At 40.2% G+C, this 20,999-nt stretch overlaps 3 protein-coding genes across 5 annotated transcripts; 2 read left to right on the forward strand and 1 right to left on the reverse strand.

Moving 5' to 3' along the window:
- Window positions 1-34: 34 nt before the first annotated feature.
- On the forward strand, window positions 35-4,189 carry LOC110982299 (uncharacterized). Of its 2 annotated transcripts, none has more exons than XM_087136749.1 (4): window positions 35-447; window positions 679-1,108; window positions 1,631-1,793; window positions 2,173-2,438. In XM_087136749.1, the coding sequence occupies exons 1-4, from the start codon at window positions 353-355 to the stop codon at window positions 2,298-2,300; spliced, it is 816 nt and encodes a 271-aa protein (XP_086992875.1). In that variant the 5' UTR covers window positions 35-352; the 3' UTR covers window positions 2,301-2,438. The 2 variants fall into 2 exon arrangements, with proteins under 2 accessions (XP_086992875.1, XP_022096320.2); XM_022240628.2 differs by having other exon boundaries at window positions 37-447; window positions 1,708-1,793; window positions 2,173-4,189.
- Window positions 3,271-19,937, reverse strand: c1orf43 (chromosome 1 open reading frame 43). Of its 2 annotated transcripts, none has more exons than XM_022238836.2 (6): window positions 19,863-19,937; window positions 8,465-8,687; window positions 7,968-8,021; window positions 7,677-7,846; window positions 7,077-7,135; window positions 3,271-5,482 (listed from the first exon to the last, which is right to left on the reverse strand). In XM_022238836.2, the coding sequence occupies exons 1-6, from the start codon at window positions 19,884-19,886 to the stop codon at window positions 5,023-5,025; spliced, it is 990 nt and encodes a 329-aa protein (XP_022094528.2). In that variant the 5' UTR covers window positions 19,887-19,937; the 3' UTR covers window positions 3,271-5,022. The 2 variants fall into 2 exon arrangements, with proteins under 2 accessions (XP_022094528.2, XP_022094519.2); XM_022238827.2 differs by lacking the exon at window positions 19,863-19,937 and adding an exon at window positions 10,927-11,141.
- Window positions 11,306-18,813, forward strand: ak6 (adenylate kinase 6). The gene is made up of 4 exons (XM_022238857.2): window positions 11,306-11,475; window positions 12,066-12,217; window positions 14,712-14,857; window positions 15,596-18,813. Exons 1-4 carry the CDS (start codon window positions 11,424-11,426, stop codon window positions 15,783-15,785), a joined length of 540 nt encoding a protein of 179 aa, XP_022094549.1. The 5' UTR covers window positions 11,306-11,423; the 3' UTR covers window positions 15,786-18,813.
- Window positions 19,938-20,999: the final 1,062 nt, after the last annotated feature.

Below are 20,999 nucleotides of genomic sequence, written 5' to 3' on the forward strand. Positions count from 1 at the left end.
CCTCTTTCATTATTATATTGGAGGGTTGGCTGTCTGAGCGCCCTCTATAGTTTGACTTACCTTTATCAGAACAAGTGGCAGATCTGGCGTTTCTTTCTAATTCTCTGAACTAAAAATCAAAGGGACTGAAAGTCACTACTACGGATTATATCCCTTCATTTACAAGGCGAAGTAATTATCTACGCCCGGTGCTGGGATAAATGTGTTGAAAAGGGTTATTTTCGTTTCAAAACAGGAGCAGAGAAAAAAAAAATCCTGAACAGTAGTAGGCCCTACGTCACTGTTCAGGAAGTAAGTCTAGTCTATATCTGCCCATGATCTGCTCTTCATTATGATTTTTAGTGATTGAGCCATGGATCGTCAGGGAGATATGGGAGACCTTAAGACCAAGACTAAAGCAGAGCTGGTAGATCTGCTGAACAGACAGGAGAAACTGCTGGCCAATAAGTGAGTACAGTCACCCAAATCAAACTTGCAGCTATCACAGGTTCCTTAATTAACACATTTATCTCTACAGGGTAGAAAATCACAATCAATTAAGCACGGATGTTTAACACTCCTCTTCGGATCATCAAGCCACTTTAATCCACATTAGTGTTTGCTGTTGTAGTACAGCAAACTTTTGATTGTTTTCACAAAAGTCCTGTTTGAGTTTTGATATCATATTTGATCAATCAGGAAAATGCTGAGCATGCTACCAGATAAAGGTGAAAAGGTCACACTCCAAGCAGAAAGGCTCAGAGAGCTTATCGCACAACACGAGACCATGGTGGACGTTGCTGCAGATCTGCTTGAGAAAATGGACATAGGTGCTCCACAGGGTGTACGTCAAGCCCCAGAGAATGTATTCCTGAAGGTGGACTGCCGACCCGTGGTGAAGAAGACACCATTTAAACCTTTCAGGACATTGCACATGGACAGGATACCTGAGGGATTGGAGCGTCCACCTGCCCCACCTTCCAGGGGCAACACGCCCATGGCCGGGATTGAGGATCGTCCCCCAGAGGTGTCTGCCGTGGCTATTCCACCACTCAAACATCCCGGCACTCAAGCGATAGAAGTGAAAGCGGCTGCTGAACTGCTGGAGAAACAGAGAGCAAAAGTACAGGTGTGTGTGCCATCGGAGGTCCAGACTTTTCAATGGGCTTGTAATCGACTCCAAAATAATTGGACAAAGTTGTGCAGTGTGTTACCAGTCTATTCACCTCAAGTTAAATGGTGTCCTCACCGACAAAGAAAATAAAGCTTGGGGGATGTTTTCCAACTGAACTCGTACACGCTTCTAGCCAAGTAATTCAGATATGGCCAAATTAATGCACTCGTCATCCGAAGTCTACTTGACTGATATGAGTTAGTCATGCGGCTCCTCCACAGTCACTGCAGAGAGGCTGTCAGGTTCTGAGCACAGTTGATTGAACCAGTATGGTATTTCAACAGGGCATGCTCAAAATGAAGCATTGGTATAGATCGGCCTTATCATGGTGTCATGTGGACTCAGTTACACATTGAACATGTGTTTTGTTCTCAAATATAGGTATGATATCTTTAAATAGCAAACTGGCTCATGATATGGATATGGGAGACACACACAAGCGTAGCAACTAGTGTAATCCAGTAAGTTATAATCCAGACAGGTCACAAGTCTACTGATGAGTCCATTGGTTGTTCTAATTTTGTTGTACCTGTGGTGGTGGTGGTTGTCATCAGGCTTTGCAAGCTGAGCAGGCTGCAGAGAGATTGGCTGAGAGGCAATACATACAGATGGGAAGATACCAGCCAGACTCTCCAGGCAGGTATGCTCACATTGTAAAGATAAATAAAAAGAAAGATAGGGGGCCCGATTGATGATTACATAATGAAAGACTCCAGAGGTGAGAAGACTTAGATCCTCACTGATGCATCGATGGGAGGAGTGAAGGTTGGGGGTACAAGCAATCAGTAAATTTGGACACAAGGGTGGACAGACAAAGTGAGAGGCAGGGGACGCTGTCATTTTGGTATGTCAAGCGTCCCCTGTCTCTGAGTAAGGCACTCTTTCTCAGTCTTTTAGGCAGTACAGAGACCTTTTTCAGGATTCCGTCCTTCATGTAGGTTTGCATGTTCCAACGTATTTTTGATCGCAATGCAGTGGGTTAAATTATGGATTTTGATCTTGATTTCATTTTCCTTCAGGTATAGGGAACATGGCGCTGATGACAGTGATGACGACAACATGGATGACGACGAAGATTACAGTGATGATGGGAAATGTAACAAGGAGGAAAGCTACCTATTCCCATTGGATAATGAAATTGGTGTAGCTCCAGAAATATTACGTCCACTCACATTCGTTCTCCCAGAATCCATTGACCACTTGCGGCCGGGGAGCCCGGTTTCGGACACGAATTCCTTATATGTAGAGCCAGGGTCTCCGAAATCGGACACAGGGAACTGGGCCCTGTAACAAAAGACCGTACTCATAACAACAGACCAGGCTGCTGGGAATTACCAACATTTTTTCACTGTCTAAAGTGGAGATAATCCACCCTTGTTTTGAAACAGTATACCATGGTTTATGGGATTCAGTGCGAGCGGATTACTACTGGGGACAAAAGCACTGCATCACTGCAGTGATGAGCCACACAGTACCGCTGCACACTAATCTGGCCCCTATTGAAAAGACGTCAGCAGTGCACTGTGCCCGTTTCGGGAACAAAAGAAAATTACACAACACGGCACAGTCTGGGCTCTTTTTACAAAGCGGCAGGCCTGGCTGAAATACTCCAACGTCAATAGATGTTGTCTGTCAGATTAGAGTAAGAGACCAGACAGTCCTTCGTGTGGTTGTGTCGAGTAAATGAAGATATGAATTTTTAAGGAATTTTGAAAACTGAAAAAAATGGAAAAACCAAGCAGAATCAACATTCATATATGCCCCCGGTGCGATGTGGTTAACTAGTGGGAAAAAAGCAAAATATTTTAGACTCAGAAATGACCATGACCCTAAATAAGGCAGCCATATTAGAAAGTTTCAGATTTTATTGTAAAAAAGAAAAGTACTTTAAAATGGCACTTGTATTTTACAATAGTACATGTACAGATAAGAGGATGGAATTATGTTCAAATGCCTTGGCCAAAATATCCAATTTTCTGATCGTGCTGGGTGTAAACTTGGGAACGGAGCACTTAAGACAGTGTCCTGACAAAAGCGCCTCATCTTTTGATTTTGATTTGAGGAGGTACATGTATCTTCAAAGGCAGTAGAGTATCCAGCTTTTGGTGTGTGTTTGGGGGGGGAGGTAAATTCTAAAGTGAATGCGGCTTTAGGCTCATTCAACAAGATGTTGGGGGAGAAACACCCCCCTACTGGATATGCCACTGTTCAAAAGCTTTGATAATCAGGTTTCCTTGATAGAATTAAAAACATAAGCATAGATAAATGGTGGCAGGAAATGTTTCTGTAAATCTGGTAGTTACTGGCTGTTTCAAAATGCCTGAGGGAGTCAACTTTGTGGTAATATATTTTGTCAAGCTGTTGCTTTTTAAAGACTTGCTTCTCCCACTATGGTCAGGTTATGCTGCATCAGTATCAACGTCATCTGTGGATAAAATGCAATCAGTAGTGAAAGAAGACTTGCCCAAACCCCATGGGGTTCTTGTCAGGCACACGGCTAAATGCAGCAAAATCCAACATGGCAGACATGAGAACCATGCCGAAGCAACAAAATACAACATTGAATTTTGTGGCACTGTGCAGTGCCAGCCTGATTAAACACCAGCCTAGCAAGCACTATGAAGTTACACAGTGTACTCTGCCACTTTAAGGTCGCCTGCTATAAATATAACAGCATACAACATATTGGACCACTGCAGTATCGTGTTGCAATTGTGGCTCAAATGAAGACCTGATTGTCATTTTTGTTCAATGGTTTTCGATTGTTACGATCTTCACAAATTTACAGGATTTGGATGGATTTCCAAGGTGCTCTCAAGGTGCGTCTACCCACTGGTGCAACTCACAACATGCAATGACAAATGTTCTAGTTTGATTCAGTTTTGATTTCAGTGGTTTTTTAACCTCCCACATGTACATGTTCCCAGTGCAAAACAATGTATATCACTATTGCTGACTCGGTGGAAGTTGTTCATCATGTAATAAAAAAGAAAATCATGGTGATAATAACAGAATTCTTTGGTTGACCGTAGAGTACCTGACAACATGAATGGAAATGTTTAGTATTGGCTGGTAATGAAGGAAAAACAATATAAACATTTACAGAATGCTCACTTTGTGTTCAAATGGTGAACATGATCTCACACGCAGTTGTCGATGACTGCACTATTGCCCTTAATGGAAGCTTCCAAATTTGATTTGCAACCTTAGCCGAAGGGAAGTTCACTTATACTGGTTCTTTGGGAGAAAGACCAGCGTTGGTTTTCCACTGAGATTGACTACAGTCATTGGGCACTTTAAAAACTGAAATCTGTGTCTAACCAGTCATCTTCCTGAGGTACATACAGTTCACCCACACTCAAAACGGTCCAAAGAAACAACCGGCATCAATTCTGGCAAAAAGATGATGGCTGACCGCTCAACACCATGTACAACAGTGACACACAATTATACCTATACATGGTATACATATTCATGTTGGTCAATGACCATTAAGATTTCCTCACATGAAATATCATCACCCATTGTATGTACAGGTTGTATATAAAGTACTGTTACCTATTCCAATGAAATAAAACTTCCATTAAAAAAAAGGTCATTGTATTAAAACTCTAATACTGAAGTCTTTCAATAAATACATATATCATTTTAAATTCTACACAATACTAAACCCCTTGAAATGTAATGACTATAATCATGAAAGAAAATGGAACAAGCTTTACAATAAACTTCAAAACCAGATTTGAAGTATTTCTGAAATAGTCGACAATTTAAAAGATATTTTGTGACATACTTTCCCTGTTACGTCTCGGCCATGGACTGTTTCAATAAATGCTGGAAGTCTCGAGGCACCATCTGCTGAGAGTCTATCACAAAATGTCCTCAGACACCGACTCCTGTCGCACAAGTCTGCTGGGCATCAGAGGCTGCGTCTCCTCACTTCGGCTGGACGACGAATTGGAGGTTCTGGTGCGTGAACCCCGGTCGATGTCGCTGCCCGCGTCAGAGCCCCGCGATGTTCGCTTCCTCTCGAGGAGTTCCACCGACTCCTCCGACCTCCCGACGGCTTTGGAGTGGTTCCTTTTGGTCACGTGACCCAACGCGATGCGGCTCATAGGAATGTTCTCCGTGTTCCACTCCATCTGGCTAGTACTGGCTCCTGGTTGGTCCGCTTTGACATCACCTTTGCTGATTGGTTTCGTCGGACTCCTTGTCTTCTGACTACCAGTGGACCTACTGATGTGGGTACGCTGGCTGCTGGAAGTGTGCTGTTTATGCTGGGAACTTGACTGACTGGATTTCTTACTCTTCATACCTTTGTGCCGGATGCTGAAAAAAGTTTAATTGACCATGAAGTTTATTAACTGGAACAAATGGTATGAAACGTGAACACATTCCATTTTCTAAAGTTGGAAAATATACCTAGAAACAACAAATTTTGAGACTTGGTTTATCAGCTCAAAATAAGTCTTGGCTCCAAAGAAAATCCAATGCCAAAACTCAATTTCACGTCCTCTTTCTTGAACAACAGAAGCAAACACACACACACAGCATCATTGAAACTGCAGGGTTTGTGCTTCAGCACAAGATACCATGGTGTATGACATGCCATATGCACATGCAGCGTCTTTCCCATGCAGTGGCATGGAGCATATCTGATACATCATTAAAAGAACAAATATTTGTGTCACTGTAATAAAATGAAGCCCCTGTAGCCGATTTCAGGCAACTTTACACACCTGTGTAACGTCAACTATTCCCCCCTACATTTTATTACATATATTGCACAATAAATTAAGAGCCACATCATGAAACTTATGCAGTTTGTAAGTCCGCGACTTGCATTACAAATTATGGCATAACTTACGCAATCAGTTTAGGTGCTGTAAGTTGTGCCAAACGATGTGACAATGAATGATTTGACCAACTAATAGCATTTGATTAAGGCTCATCATTGCTGAACTTAACAAGGCTTAAATGTACAACTTTATTTTACAAGTTTAATGAAAAACTTGTTTGGATTTGAGAGATCTCCAAATTTTCTGCCCGGTTTTCTGACGAGGACAAAGAATTTTTCTAAATGGTGGGCAGAGGTAATTTAACGACTGGTGATAATGTTTGTAATATTGTAGATGAACAGCTAGCATAAAAGCTGTTATCGTCCTCGTCCAATAAGTTTAATATAATGAAAACGTTGTGCAGCAAAGCAAGTTTTCAAGAAATTGAACGCGAGTATAATGTGCAGCTACAGCACAAATTTGTGGTGCAAATCTTTAATACACATGGTTCAAAGGTACGCCACGTTTCGTTAAATTTGCCTGCCGGTTATATACAATTACATTCTTTAGAACTCACTGCACGTTTATACCAAAGATAAATGACTATACAGAAAATGAGATGCTTCTGTGAGCTCTGTTTTTGGCTACAAGCCCAATGGGCTCATAAGTACACATTTCTTCGTGAAACTCTAATTCAAAGTATAGCCTTAACAGTCCCAAATCCTCTGATTTCAATCTAATTTTACAAACACCCAAGGGGTTAGGGTTAAATTACCCCAAGGCTTTTGGAAAGTGTACAAATGCACTTTAATGTAAACAAAAGACTTGTGCCACTGTAGGAGCGATTCAATAAGTCCGACTGCAGAGTCAATCATACTGACGTTTTAACTTGTGGTGAAAGGGGGTTTGAAAAATAACAGTTGGAAATATGAAAAAAATAAAAGAGACACATGTATGTACAAAAACTGGGAGAGTTTCTAGCAAAGTGTAAGATAGTTTGAATAGGGTTAGACTTCTAGAAGAAAAGCCACCATGACACAAAACAGCAAGGATAGTACATGGAACAGTGACAATGTAAACAAAAAAACCTGAGGAGTGAGGAAGGCCTTTTTTTTATCCTATACAAGGAAATTCTTCACACTCACCATGATAACAGCTCATGCAGGAGTGTCATAAAGTTGTTATATTCTGTCTCACCGAAAGGCTGTGGGAAAAAGGACAGAGGGAAGAAATAGAGTTATATTTTGAAAGGTTTGCTCAAGAGGAAAAGGAACCTAGACTACAATGAAACTGGTCTATATCCAAGTATTGACTTAATTTTTACGTGAGTTCAAAGTTTTAAGTTCAAAGTTCCTCTAAACAAAATGAGTTGTATACGTATCATCATTTCTTAAATGAGTTACTTGTGTCAAAGGTTCATGAGTGGAAATTATATCCTATCTTTCATCGAGATATCTGTTAACTATAATAAATTTTTTCCATTTGTTTTATTCAATCTTTATAAACTCACCCTAAAAAACATACAGGGAGGTACTGTTACATACTGCCAGTAGAAAAGGCACAAAAATTTAACTTCTGGGTTAAAAAGAGAGTCACACACTCTAACCTACATGTCCCTCCCCTATCCCACAAATATGACAAAGACTGAAGTTGATCTTTCTCATGCAAGATAAAAAGTAACGGTGGATTGGTTCAACCTTCTGCACACTTTCAAAACCCTTTCATATCGGACACTTATTCGCTACCTTAAGCCCATACTGCGCACTTTCATAAGCTGCTGCAAAGGCTCCACACAGGTTGACGGAAGCTCCTTTAAGAGGTGCATGCGGAGGGTCTCGTAGACTCAAAATGTACTCCTTCAAGTTCCCACACGGAGGCCGCAATCTCCGAGACTCAATTTTTTTCAGCTGCTCATCTGCAGAAAAATTTTACAGAAGACCTTGATACGCCACTGAACAGAAACTATGAAATTCAAAAACACTGAAAATGAAATTTAATTTAATAAGAATTTTACAAATTTAACTAACAATTCTTACCTAATTTTGACAACGCATCAACAGCTTTCATTCTGTAGATATAGGTGCACTTCTCTGTTAAAATAGACCATGAAGAACAACCATGATAAAGTTGTTATGCACCGACCAAAGCATCTGTCCCGACTGTAGCTGGGATGATCCCTATCATAGTGCTACAGTTGGGCTTGCCTAACTATAGGCAATGTCATTTCATTTCTGTTGGTAACTTGCACTTACAGAATCCATTTCTGTTTGTATTAGGGAAGAAATGCCATATTGGTGTACATTAGTTTGGATGAATTCTGTTAGTTTGAGCCGCAAAAACCCAGAGAAGGTGGAGAAATTTTCTGTACAAAGTTTTCAACTTTTCCAACTATAGTTGGGCCAGCCCAAATACAATGCTACAGTTGGGACCATCCCGACCATAGTCGAGGGATATTCACATTTATATAAAAGCAACCATTCAAACATTTCACCATCTTGTTTCTCTTTTCTTTCCCCTTTTTCTTTGGTTTTACCTCCAGTGGTATTTTCTCCACTGAGAAATTTCAATCTGTAGTCGTCATCTCCTAGCAGTCGTGGCTCATACTTCATTCTCGAGACGTGCGTCAGTTTCTGCTCAATTTCCACCTGTAGGCTTCTCGGGGCACTGTGTCCAATGGGAACATGGGGACTTCGGTGGGAGCTCAGAGAAAACCGCATGATTTGTCGCTTGATGAATATAATGACAACAAGGAGCAGCTGGAAAGACCAAGATAAGTGTAAATAAGAACCCCTGCAAAAACAAGCAAACTAAATTTTCTGTGGCATCAGAATAGGGGCCTGAAAATATTTGATTACAAGTACATGTACAGGGCATATCAAAATAAAGGAAACCCAAATACAACCATAATTTATAGGAAAACTGCAGATTTCTTAATTAAGCATTTTATGTCTCCAGAAAGGCCTGAATGTCTTCTTTCCAATGACACTTTGCCCATGTGCTCAGTGTCACAGTTGAACAAGTAACAATGCATTGTTGACCAGCAGGTGAAATTTGCCCTGTGACAAGTTGGCATTCAAAAGCACCTATGTGTGTTGGCCTAAGCACATTCAAATGTGCATCATCTACTGTGCAGAGTATAAGAACTTGCAAACAGGAGTCTGCGATGGCACATTAAAGGGAGGGGAAAACACCTCATGAAACATTTTTCTGAAAATCGCATCTTTATAATATAGGTGGGGGGGGTTTGACTGGATAAGAAAGGGCTTGTTTCATTAAAATAAAAGGGATGGAAACTCACAGGAACTATGGATATCACTATTAGTTATTTACCTTTCAGAGTATTTATGCAAACATCGGTGGTTACAGTCCATGAACTTTGACCTTTTGAATGAAGTGGTCATTGTGCAGGAAAATTTGTCCAGCTGTGGCAGTTTTGGACCGGGGTAGAGGGGAAATTTTACCGCCGCTTACAACAGCGTCAAAGTTTACATGTAACGGCCATACATTCCCTCTGTACAGTTTGGATTTCTTCCAAATTCTAGACGAGATCAATACCGCTGGGTGGGGTATTCCATTTCCAAAAAGGGTGTGGTCACTTTTTTTAAGACTTGAGTGAGACAGAATGAGAACTGGGGAGGCTGCCTTTAAGAAGCCAAATTCTGGCTGGGTTTATTTCATGGCCTTCAGGGTATTATTTGAGAATTCCCAGTTGGTCAAATAAAGTATAAGGCGAGACAAGGCTTCAAAGAATGTGAACAAATTATTAACACATTCACAATCTTTGTCAAACTTCGACAATAGGAAATATGCAAAATTAAAGAAAACGGAGGTACAATCTTGCTTGTAATAAATTTCAGGACTACAGATGTCTCCGAGGTGTTCAGTGTCAGTGCCGGCATCACCATCAGCCTTGATTGACATTTTTAACAGCTTTTTCAACTTGCTATTTTCATATAATCGTAAAATAGTTGGAATAAAAAATACAATCAAAAGAGCCTTCACATTATAACAACCTCTCACAGTCATTAAGAATAAACTGAACCAAAATTTTAACTGCAGTTGAAATCATGCAACGCGCCACACTGCATGTACATGTGTAGGCATGCTAGGTAAGTACCCGCAATGCAGTTGTCAAAAACACACTCCACAGCACCCTCTGCTAGGCAGTATTCGACCACCCCTTCAGTAGTCCATCCTATCGAGCATACACTGTACCAACCAATCATAGTTCCAGCTGATTGCTGACGACAGAAATGATTGACATTTCTTCTTTGTTTCAGGTCATGAATATTTAACGTCACACAAATTACTCACATTTACATGACCCTGTAAGCATGACCTCTGCGACGCGGACACAGATAGTCACCCCCATATATTTACCATTATTTACAAAAATCACCCAGACTTTTTCTAACTTTTCACGATTCAAAAATTAAGGGTAGGAACTAATGATTACATTTGACACTTTATTACAACAACATTTAAGTACGTATTTTATCGACTTGTTAGTAGTAAACGATTGAATTCTCCCGCCGGTTGAATATACCCACATTAACCTTTACATATAGCATGTATAGTTAATCAAGTGACATGGCACAAAGTTCATAAAATCAACTTAAATAATTAAATATGAATGGCAAATATGACATGTGGATATTTTTGACTTACATGTAGGCTTGTTGGGAAAAAACCCCTTTTAAGAAGACATGCTCTCTCTCAGGGGACTGGTTTTGTCCTCAAATAAGCCTAAGGGACTTCTCTGCCCCTTTTTCCTTCCCACAATGCCTTTCTTATTGTGCAAAATCACCCATGCAGTATTTGCGATAAGGCTTATAGGGCATGCAGGGACAGTCCTCGAGTTGTGATGTGTGCCTACCCCCATCATTGAGGGGTCCGACGTCCGTCCCACAGTTCTGGGGGTATGTGGGAGCGGAGCGGACGTCAGACCTAAGTTACGTTCTGGGGGTAATGTGCGCTGCAGTGCTGGTTACTTACCGCGCTTCCAGTTCCTGCAATAAGGATTAATGTAGTATTGACCATAGAAGCAACATTTCCCATGGTTCCCGATGTAACACTTGAAGAGAATTCCGAAAAGGCGAGGTGACACACAACACATAAGACCACAGTTTCACAAAGAAGTACAGCTGAGCACAGATGTTGGTTCGATATGTTTAGAGGAAATGTATGGAAGCAGCCATGATAGGCTCTATCTAGTAATATTAATTTATTTTTTTCTTCTAATAATGCAAAGATTTTAAGAATAGACTCTTAGGAACAAATCGATTTCACGAAATTGATAATATTATTTTATCTAATCGATCCGATCTAGGCCGTATTTGAATATATTTACATTATAAAAAAATAATGATTAACTGGAGAAACAGTCATTGACCTTTAACATGTACATTTTGTACGTACATACATCAGTGTTTTCGTTTTTCTCCCAGTGTTGCAACTTGAAAGTTTTGTTTCTACTCTAGGGAAGAATAACTATGGCGACGGGGAACGCAGAGGAAAGAAACAATGCAAATATCTTACTGACTGGTTTGTTCTTTTTGATCATACCTTTTGCTCTAGTTTTGGGGCCGATTTACACAGCGTGCGGTCAAGGTTAACTCTGGCATGTCTGAGCGATCGATGGTTATTGAACACCAGCATATAACCAACTAGAACTAAGCACAGTCGTGTGGGTTAGATCCGGGCTGACTGCTTACACTGGTTACAGTTACACTGACCTTGCGTTATCACCCTGATTATTGCATTGACACATTTTACTAATTTACCACATTAAGACTTGAGATCAAACATGTCAAAGAATCGTTTCTGTTAATTTTTTCCCTATCCCCAAATCTGGTCACCACGGTCACAGGCATTACCGGGGGGGGGGGGTGACCTACCCGCATTATAGTCAGTTTTATCAGCAGAATCGTGGTGCTGTCAGCAAGAATGGAGAAGAGAGGGCAAAGGAAGGGGGACAGGTCACACAAGTGTCAGTTCAGGGAATTAATCAACAACCATACACTCATGAAACTTGCTGATGGTCCATCAGCAAATCTCATGACGGCACCATACCTCCTTTTAAAATGGTGTGGTGACGCCCATGTGTACTTGTTTTTTTTCCCCCACAATAACAGGGACTCCCGGAACTGGTAAAACCACCCTTGGTCAGGAGCTAGCCGATCGGTTGTCCATGACCTACGTCAATGTTGGAGATGTAGCCAAGGAGAAAGAACTGTACGAAGGATGGGATGACGAGTACGAGTGCCCATTCTTGGATGAAGAGAGGGTAAGAAGCAGTCACGTGTGAATAACTTGTACCCCTCCATGGGCTGTGCCCGGTTTACTTTGCTGCGGCTAGATATAGCATACATGTATTAATGGGAATCAGATAAAGCCGCTTGCTAATGATTTCTGTTGATTCAATTCAATTCAATTCAGTTTGATTCAGTACTTTATTAATTGTTAAAGGCAATTACGTGCAGTGGCAGTTCATGCTCTAGAAATAGTTACTAACATTCAACAAAATTCAAAACATTAATTTCATACAAATGCAATTAGTTATAAGAGAGAATAAGCATTGAAATTGATACAACTTTTCACCCAGCGATATTTGTTGTACTTAAAATCAGTGAATAAGTGAACAAAATATAAATGGAAATGATACAAATGTAAAAATAAAGATATCATTTTATGCACAATAAAAAGATTGAGGATCGTGAAAACATACAACTTGACTATTACACGTACAGTTAAACATTATTTAAAAATATGATGGCCATAGGAATGAAGGAAAACTTCGTCCTATTAGTTTTCCAACGACATCTGAGACAGCGTCCTGATAGTAGAAACTGAAACGTGGTTTTTAGCACACGGTTATTAGTGTACTTGCAAGAATGGAGTTTGCCTTCCTTAGGACCTGTTGCTCACAGAACTGACTTTGATCTGTCTGGGGCTGTCCAATAATTTTAGACCCCAGTTTAACCCTTTTGACCATGACTGCTGGGCTGTGGTATGCCCAGTATGCAAAGCTCTATCCAGCAGCAGGCCCCATTGAACCAGCAGCTGCATGATGAATAGACTGTATGTGTGGTACGCACTAGTCCTCACACAAAGCTGCCGCTGTGGACAGCTCCCGCTGTGAAGGGGTTAACAACCCTTTGCAAATTATTCTTGTTCTTAACACTTGGATTAAAATACCAGCAAATAAGTGAAAAGGGCAGCACACAATCAATGACTGATAAAAAAAGACTCGGGATGGTTTTGTCAACAGCAACACCTTCAACTTACATAAAAAATATAAACGCTGTTGGCACTCTTTGACAATTGCAGGTGTTTATGTCCCATCTGAGCTTGTCATCAAATACAGTTCCAAGATATTTACATTCAGACACAATTTCAACTTCCTGGTCATGAATGACAGTTTTCAAGGCATCTCTACCCTTTCTCCCACAATTGACAAGATGTTGCTTAGATTTGGTTTCATTCAATTCCAGATACGATTCATCACACCAATCAACAAAGTCTTGATGAGCATCATGATGATTATTATCAGATCTGGAAAGGAGTGAAATCAGAGTGCTTTAATTGGCAAATTTGACTAAAAAAATCTTTTGTCAAGCCTACATGAACTCCTGCAGTTGTCAGTATATAAAATGTAAAGTAGTAGCGATAAAACACACCCTTGTGGGGAGCCATAGTCACTGTGACACTAGATACAGTACCTGACCATTAACCTTGTGTGTTGATGTGTGATGTGTGTGATATACCCAACCCTAGCAGAGCAATTTGGACTCTGGCTCATATTTTAGTACCGACACACTTGCAGTATTCCCTATACATGATTTTGGGGGAAACTCTTGTAAAGATGACTGAGCAAAGCCCAACAGTAGTGTATTATTCCAAGGGGTTGGGAAATGGCACGAAAATGCCAGATTATACCTGGACTGGAGTTTGCTGTTTCAGGTTTGCCTTAAAATTCAGTGAAATACTGATGGATAATTCTGTGGAATAAAACACACAATTAGAAAAAGACTTCCAAGATGTTTGACAACTTGCATGGTTTATGAACGATAGGTAGTAAAGTTTGTCGACGGGTCAGTCACTCGAAAAAAAGCAATACATTTGTAGCTAAGGAATCAGATCTCCAGCACAGTTTGTTCCTTGTGGTTATCCTGTGAACTTTGTTCTTCTTGTGTTAACTTGAGATGACAAGGTAGTTTTTCAATTTATTCAACAGAGGGTTTGCATGGCTGCCATCTTGCAGGCCAGTGCTTTTGTTCCACAGGATACGCACAAAGGAGGTTTGCCTGTGGAACAAACAAACTGCCCTGCAAGATGCCTACTGTGCAAAGCCTCTGTACATGTATATAAAGGCTTTACATCTGTTGACAGCATACTGATCCCGTAGTGAAGACAAACTCTTCCGTGGGCATTTCGTGGGCAGATTTTGAGGGATGTAGGAAGGTTAGAGTTGGTTAATAGGCTCCAAAGTTTTGCCGTGAATTCCCCACATGCAGTAGCGTCTCTGAAGTTGTTGAGTGAAGTCTGCCATTGTCATGTCACAATGTTGCAGCGTGTGCAGTGTGACAAACTTACTTTGTTTTGCTGCTAATTTTTGACTGTACATTCCATTCATCACTGGCCTCAAATTCTTTAGTTGAGACTCTGTAGTAACAATAAGAGAGAGAGTGAGATGGAGGAAAAGAAGATTGTCATCATTTTTATGTGTCACGTTGCATTGGCTGTAGTAAGACTATGATTTCTGGTGCTGTACAATGTAGGTTATTGATGAGTTGGACGACGTGTTGAGGCAAGGCAACTGCATTGTGGACTACCACAGTTGTGAATTCTTTCCTGAGCGCTGGTTTGACTTTGTCTTTGTGCTGCGGACGGACAACACAAACCTGTACAACAGACTGGAACAGAGGTAAGAACAGCCTCAGGCACATTTATCTAGGAAATGTTGGAAATTTTAGTTCACATACATATGTAGTATAATGTCTCTTAACTTTGTATTACCACCTCAGGTGAAACTGTTAGCGTCGGTGTCAGCAAACAATGAATTATGCTGAATGTCACATTAAAGATACTTGTGTTTTATCTGTGGAAAAGCCGTTATTTTTAGTATTAATTTTTCCCACTTTTAGAGGTGAAAAATTACCACTTTATTTCACCGTTTTCCATTTCTACTACAAATAGAGTGAGAGGATAATATAAAAACTGGCAATGTGTTTGTATGTTACCTCTCAGATTGAAGCAAAGAGTGGTAGTCATAGTGGTAAATACTTTAAATGGAGAACAAAATCAAAGTTTGATATCAATTTGGCTTTGACACACTGGTAGTGTAAAAATCAAATTTTAAGATCATTTGATTCAACTGAATTGGAAGCATTAAAGTTGGAATAGGAACTGCTTTCACTCACCTTGCACACAGCTTGATTCAAGAAATGTTTCTCACACCTCTCCTTTCTTTTCTGCTCCATCAACATGTCCCTCTTTCGTGATTTAAAAGTTCAAATAAGGTTGAGTTTCTGACATTATCGAAGTAAACTTACAGCAACTTTTTCAGAAATTTTTCTCCAAGCCAAAATAAGTAGAATGTTTCGTTTTTATGATGTCTCTTGTTAGATTTCTATTGTCATGATATTGTTCTTATTTCAAACAGAGGCTACACTGGCAAGAAGCTGGAGGACAACGTCCAGTGCGAGATCTTCCAGACCATCCTGGAGGAGGCAGTCAGCTCCTACCTACCCAGCATCGTCTTTGAGCTCCAGAGCAACACGCCCAGTGACCTGGAGTCCAACCTTAGCACCATCGAGGAGATGGTCAAACGGTGGAGGTCCAACAAGAGATAAACGAGATGTTGGACGCCGAGAGGGTTTTTTTTCCTCTTAAAAGCAATTTTTGCCTCTGAATACCTCAAAGACGTTTATTTTTTTGTGTGGGTTTAGATGCAATATGACTGAAGGGGTTTGTAGCAGAAATTTTCACAGGTTTTTCGTCTTGATTAGGAGTAGGAGACAAAATTGACAACTAGGACACAATTTGACTACCGGCTATGCCAGCCCATTGTGGCCCGCAGTGCTGTTTCAATTCTAGTGTATTCGTGTGTATAAAATATTGAACCGTCTGACAACTCAATACTGCTAATGCATGTATTTTGTTTCTCTGTTGCTCATTTTATGTAGTCACCTCACAGGAGAGGTAACACATGCAGTACAGGTTTGCAAGATCTGCCCCTCTTTGTACGTAACCTCTGTGGTTATGTACCGCTAGACCACCAAAGTTATGCTTAATTTCCTTGTTTTTCCCTATTATCTTTCACAGAGGACATAGGTACAAGTTACATTTTTGGGCCCAATTTCACAGCTCTGCTTTACAAAATTGGTGCTAATCATAGCAGGAAATTCAGTGCAATTGGTTCGCATATTTCACAGGTTAGCAGGGAAATTTGGGTTATGCTCATCCGTAAATCCTGGAACTAGTCTGTGCTTACTTCAGAAGTGTGGAGTTTTTGCACTAGCGTTGCAAGGGTAGAATGCTGATTGTAACTGCAAAAATTCCGTAGTCAGCACAGCCACGAAATTGGGCCCAGGTTCCAATTAAAAGGACTTCAAAGCAGAGAATATTGCTGCACAGATTCCATGTTCCTGCTGAGCAAAAATCTGCCGTGAACCCGTCACAGGAAGTTAGGGTGCATTACACTTTGTCTGGTAACCTACTTTTACTTAGCAAATATTTGATATTTGATTTGCATATGTATCGCGCTGCAAAATTTGCTTCAACGGTTCAACCAACTCATCATGTATCTTTCATTTTGCATAGTTCCTTTGCTTCCAGAGAATTGGCTTCAGGGTGTTACCCATACATTATGTTCCACTGTATTCAGACTTCAGAGAATGTGTTGTTCTTCTGTAAGTTGGTATTTTTGTGAAAATGAGTAACCAGTGAAACCCTTGAAAACTTTAATTTGAAATTGTTTATATATGTATCTCATTATAGGCTGCCCCATGTCCCCTCCCCAAAAAAGATATCATTTTTTTCCCGGAGACCTACCAGTAGTGAATTGAAGCTACAATAATGAAACATTTAACAGTGCTGCTTAAACAATGAAAACATTTTGTATGTGATATGTAATATGTATGTGGTGTAATAATTTGGTAACTCTTGATAGCATGCCATAAAGTTAAACTGTATTGTATTGCATACTTACTTTACTGAAATATCATTAATCAGATTTTAAATACACCTTTCTTTGAACAGGTTTTTTTTTTCAAAAACATTGGTTTGAAAATGACCAGGGGCAATTGAAATCAGTATCTTTAAGGCCTCCTTTTTCTGGTTCAAGAAATCTCCAGGGGAGTCATAGATTTTTGTGTTTTATTCTTTCAGCAATATTTTCAAAAACTGTACGGCAAACATTTGTTGGTGGCATCATTAGCTGCAGGAAGGGACAGAAGAGCATTAAGGTTTGGTTTCTCCTTAGAAAACATGGGGGAATTGAAAAATCCCCTGCAACCTCCATCCCAAGCCCTGCCTCCGTTGGATGTTGTTTGATGGTGCAACCCATGCAAGGTGGTACTGTACTTGTACATTTGCTTTAAACGAGTTGAACACAGATAAGAATAGTACAAGATCATGGTTATAACAAGGACAGTCTTAGGTCCCAAGTCTTTGTTTTCCATTACTGAAGATACAAAGTAACTATTATAACAAGGTAATTTTCTAATGTCCGAAGTACTTTGTTATAACAGCTTCACTTTAGTCCTCAATCCTCCAACATGATTGGATTGAGGACCGTTAGGGTTAAGCTGTGTAAAAGACAATAGGATTTGAGTGTGCTAAGGAGGGGTCGTTGAGTGTGTGTGGGGGGGATTTTTTTCTTGAGGTTTTTCTGTCCACATGTCTGGCTTTTTGTGGGTTAGTTTTAATACCACACCCATTTTGTTCCTGCAACACTCAATCAAAACAGACATTTGAACACGATTGGGTGGCACACCTAACATGTCAAATGCTGACTTCTTTTAATCAAAATATAAGCTCCAGGGCTACTCACCGGTCCTTCAGGAAATCAGAAGTGAAGATTATTTCCTTCACTTTTTCATGCCCCCCTTGGCTAGCATTTGTACTGAATCCCAGCACTGGTGGCATAGGTGGCATAACGATCTTCAAAGGGGGGGGGTTGCAGTTGTGAGAACACTAGGCATCAGCCATTTGGCCGATAGCCCAACCCCATTATAGAACCTGTGAAAAATAGTAGGGGGGGATTTTCTCCTCCCTCCCTTGAAAAGTGAGGGGGGGTCACTGCTCCCCCCTCTTCCTGTAAACCCTAGATGTGCCACACTCTTTTGGTTATGTAATTATGTTCCCAATGACTGTGCAGATGTCTTAGCTTATTACCTTACACTTCGCAGTTCAGGATTTTATTTTAAAGAAGGGTTTCCTATAGATGAAAGAAATGTTCTTCTGAAAAATTCACATCCAGAGCAATTTTTCTTTTCTGCCAGCCCTTTTTAGATTTTGAAATTAAAGTTGCAAATGTTGCACATGAATGGTAGGCTATTTTGTATAGAGTGGTTTCTGTATGAAAGACAGCATGCAATCCTGGCTCTAGTTTCATAGGTCCAGGAAGTGAAGAATGTCACTGTAGCCTACAGAATTTGCTGGTCAGCAAAGCATTGAAATTGGGCCCAGTAAATGAAGTTCACTGAAAATCATGCATTTCCTCTTTCTTTGTGAATATGACATGCTGGAAATTTGACAGACCCACTTTTCTGTTCCACGTTATCTGGTGGATGACAAAAACATCATAAATTGTTACTATGGATTGGTGTTACTATTGTAGGTTAATGCAGTAATAAAAGTAGTTGAAGATGCTAATAAGGTGTTTGTCATTTTGAATTTATGCTGGATTTATTGTTATGTTGTGGAAACTCCATTTCACATTTAGTTGGGTCATCTTTTTTAACCAAACCTATCCTGTGAGCTAATTTCATTAGATCTGACTGACGCCATGTCTGAATAGCATCTGGCTACAATCTGTGAAAGCTCCCGTCAGTGTCTTCATGCATTTTTGCCAAGAGTCTGTTCTATCTCCTTCAGCTTATTTTCCATTTCAGCTCTTACAAGGGCGCCTTGCTGTGAAATTTCTTCAGCCTGATTAGCACTGGCCACAACCTTATGTGGCAAATGACCTTTGTTACACTCCAACCTTCTCTAAGGTCAAAGTAAGGGTTTCGCCCTTACATGGTGGATTTTGCCCTCCTTACTTGAACTCTAATCTCAGGCTGGTCCAGAGCTTCGACAAACTGGCCTCTCCCAATTTCTTCTCGAAACTTTGCTGAAACACTTTTATACGTCTTTGAGACTAACCTACAAATATCATTAATAAGCTCTTGTAAGGATTCACCCATAATTAATATAATAAAAAACATACTTTAAAAAACAGAACGGCTGCTACCAAACCCTGTAAAGAAATCCAAGGACCGGGCCAGTACAAGAATGTGGGTTTCAAGGGCATAATAAAAGATAAGATGAACCACTAAAATCAACAACTAAACTGTAAACAACTGGCTGGCTTCACCTGTCGGAAAAGTCTTTTTGGTGGTCTCATTATTTCAAAGAACAAATAATATATTTAAAAAAAATCAACATGGCAATTAGGATCTTAAATTTATTTAATTATAAAGATGGTTGCTCCTTGTTCCAAACAGGATGCAACAAGGCTGCGTGACATGTACATGCACATGTTGACGAATTTTAAGTACATGTACATGCAGATCGATTTTCCCAATTCGGGTGATGCCTTCCCCCGGAAGTGGACCTGGAACAAGAAGCACCAAATTTTTCCTGGCCTTGTAACAGAAACATACACCTCACGAGCAAAGTAATTGATTAACCCAAGTTTTAAAGAAATAAATTCATAAACTTACAAACAGCCTGGTAGACAGGACCATTCCACTTGGATGTTCTCCGGTGTGCCCAGTTAGAAAAAATCCCTACTGAAATTTCCTGAACCCTGGTTTTATATGGGCTGCCAACAAATCCTTTGGAATGAAGTTAACACGTAACATGCAAGACCCTAAAAACCTAAAAAAAAATTCTGCAACAAAAGAACAAAGGACCAATCCGCTTCATTCTCAGACCCTAGCAATGTAAAGGATAAGAATTCTTAAACAATAGTGAGCCTGGCATCATTTACAGACAAATACCTGATTTCACCACACCTAGTTGGACTGTTCCATTAGATGGAACCAGAAAAATAATAGCACAGCCCAAAATTTAGAACCAGGTCAAATGGTATGGAGATCAATCTATACCAGACCAAAGGCTAATCACAAGAAACCACTGTTCTCTTGAGCCAATGGTGTGCACATGTAGAGATGTAATGTACTGTGAAGTGAGGTTTGGAGCCAGACCTGCCAACCTGTCATACTCCTTCCTGAGGTCTGACAATACCACACAATAGATTAAAAGGTGTCCAAATGGGTGATCAGTTCATTGAAATTCTAATCTATTATGTGGTGATGCCTGACCTCAGGAAGGAGTACGACAGGTTGGCGGGTATGCTATTCATGTACATCAACATTCTGTTAAACTTATGTAAGATATGGAACCCAAACTCCCCCCCCAAAAAAACATTACGTTACATTACATACAAATAGGCCTCTTTTTGTGCTTTATATAAGTAGAGTATCCAGTGGGCAAGTAGCCCCCTGCTGACATGTTGCCTCTTTTATTTGGGAATTGAAAGAGCCATGCTTTAGATGTAGTATCATCACCTTTCTTGGGGGGATAAATTCTTGTATGGATGAAAACAAGTAGGCAATTCTTTCCGGAAACAAAAGAAATCCCCCACTCTGAATGACAGTAATAAATAATCACAACAAATGTACAAGGTTGCTCTAATATGGTCTTTTGGTCCGGCCGTGCAGAAGAGGCCAAACACCAGCTTTACAACAGGTATGTTGATTGGGAGTTATTCAGCTGGGAGCTATCTTAAGACAGCTCTCAAACTAGCTAGCTTCACCCAAAATAGGTGTTATTTGAACACAACTGAGCTCAGGACC

This window comes from Acanthaster planci, linkage group LG05 (assembly GCF_054643075.1).
Source record: "Acanthaster planci isolate LZ-2023a linkage group LG05, COTS_SCS, whole genome shotgun sequence".
NCBI classification, from domain to species: Eukaryota; Metazoa; Echinodermata; class Asteroidea; order Valvatida; family Acanthasteridae; genus Acanthaster; species Acanthaster planci.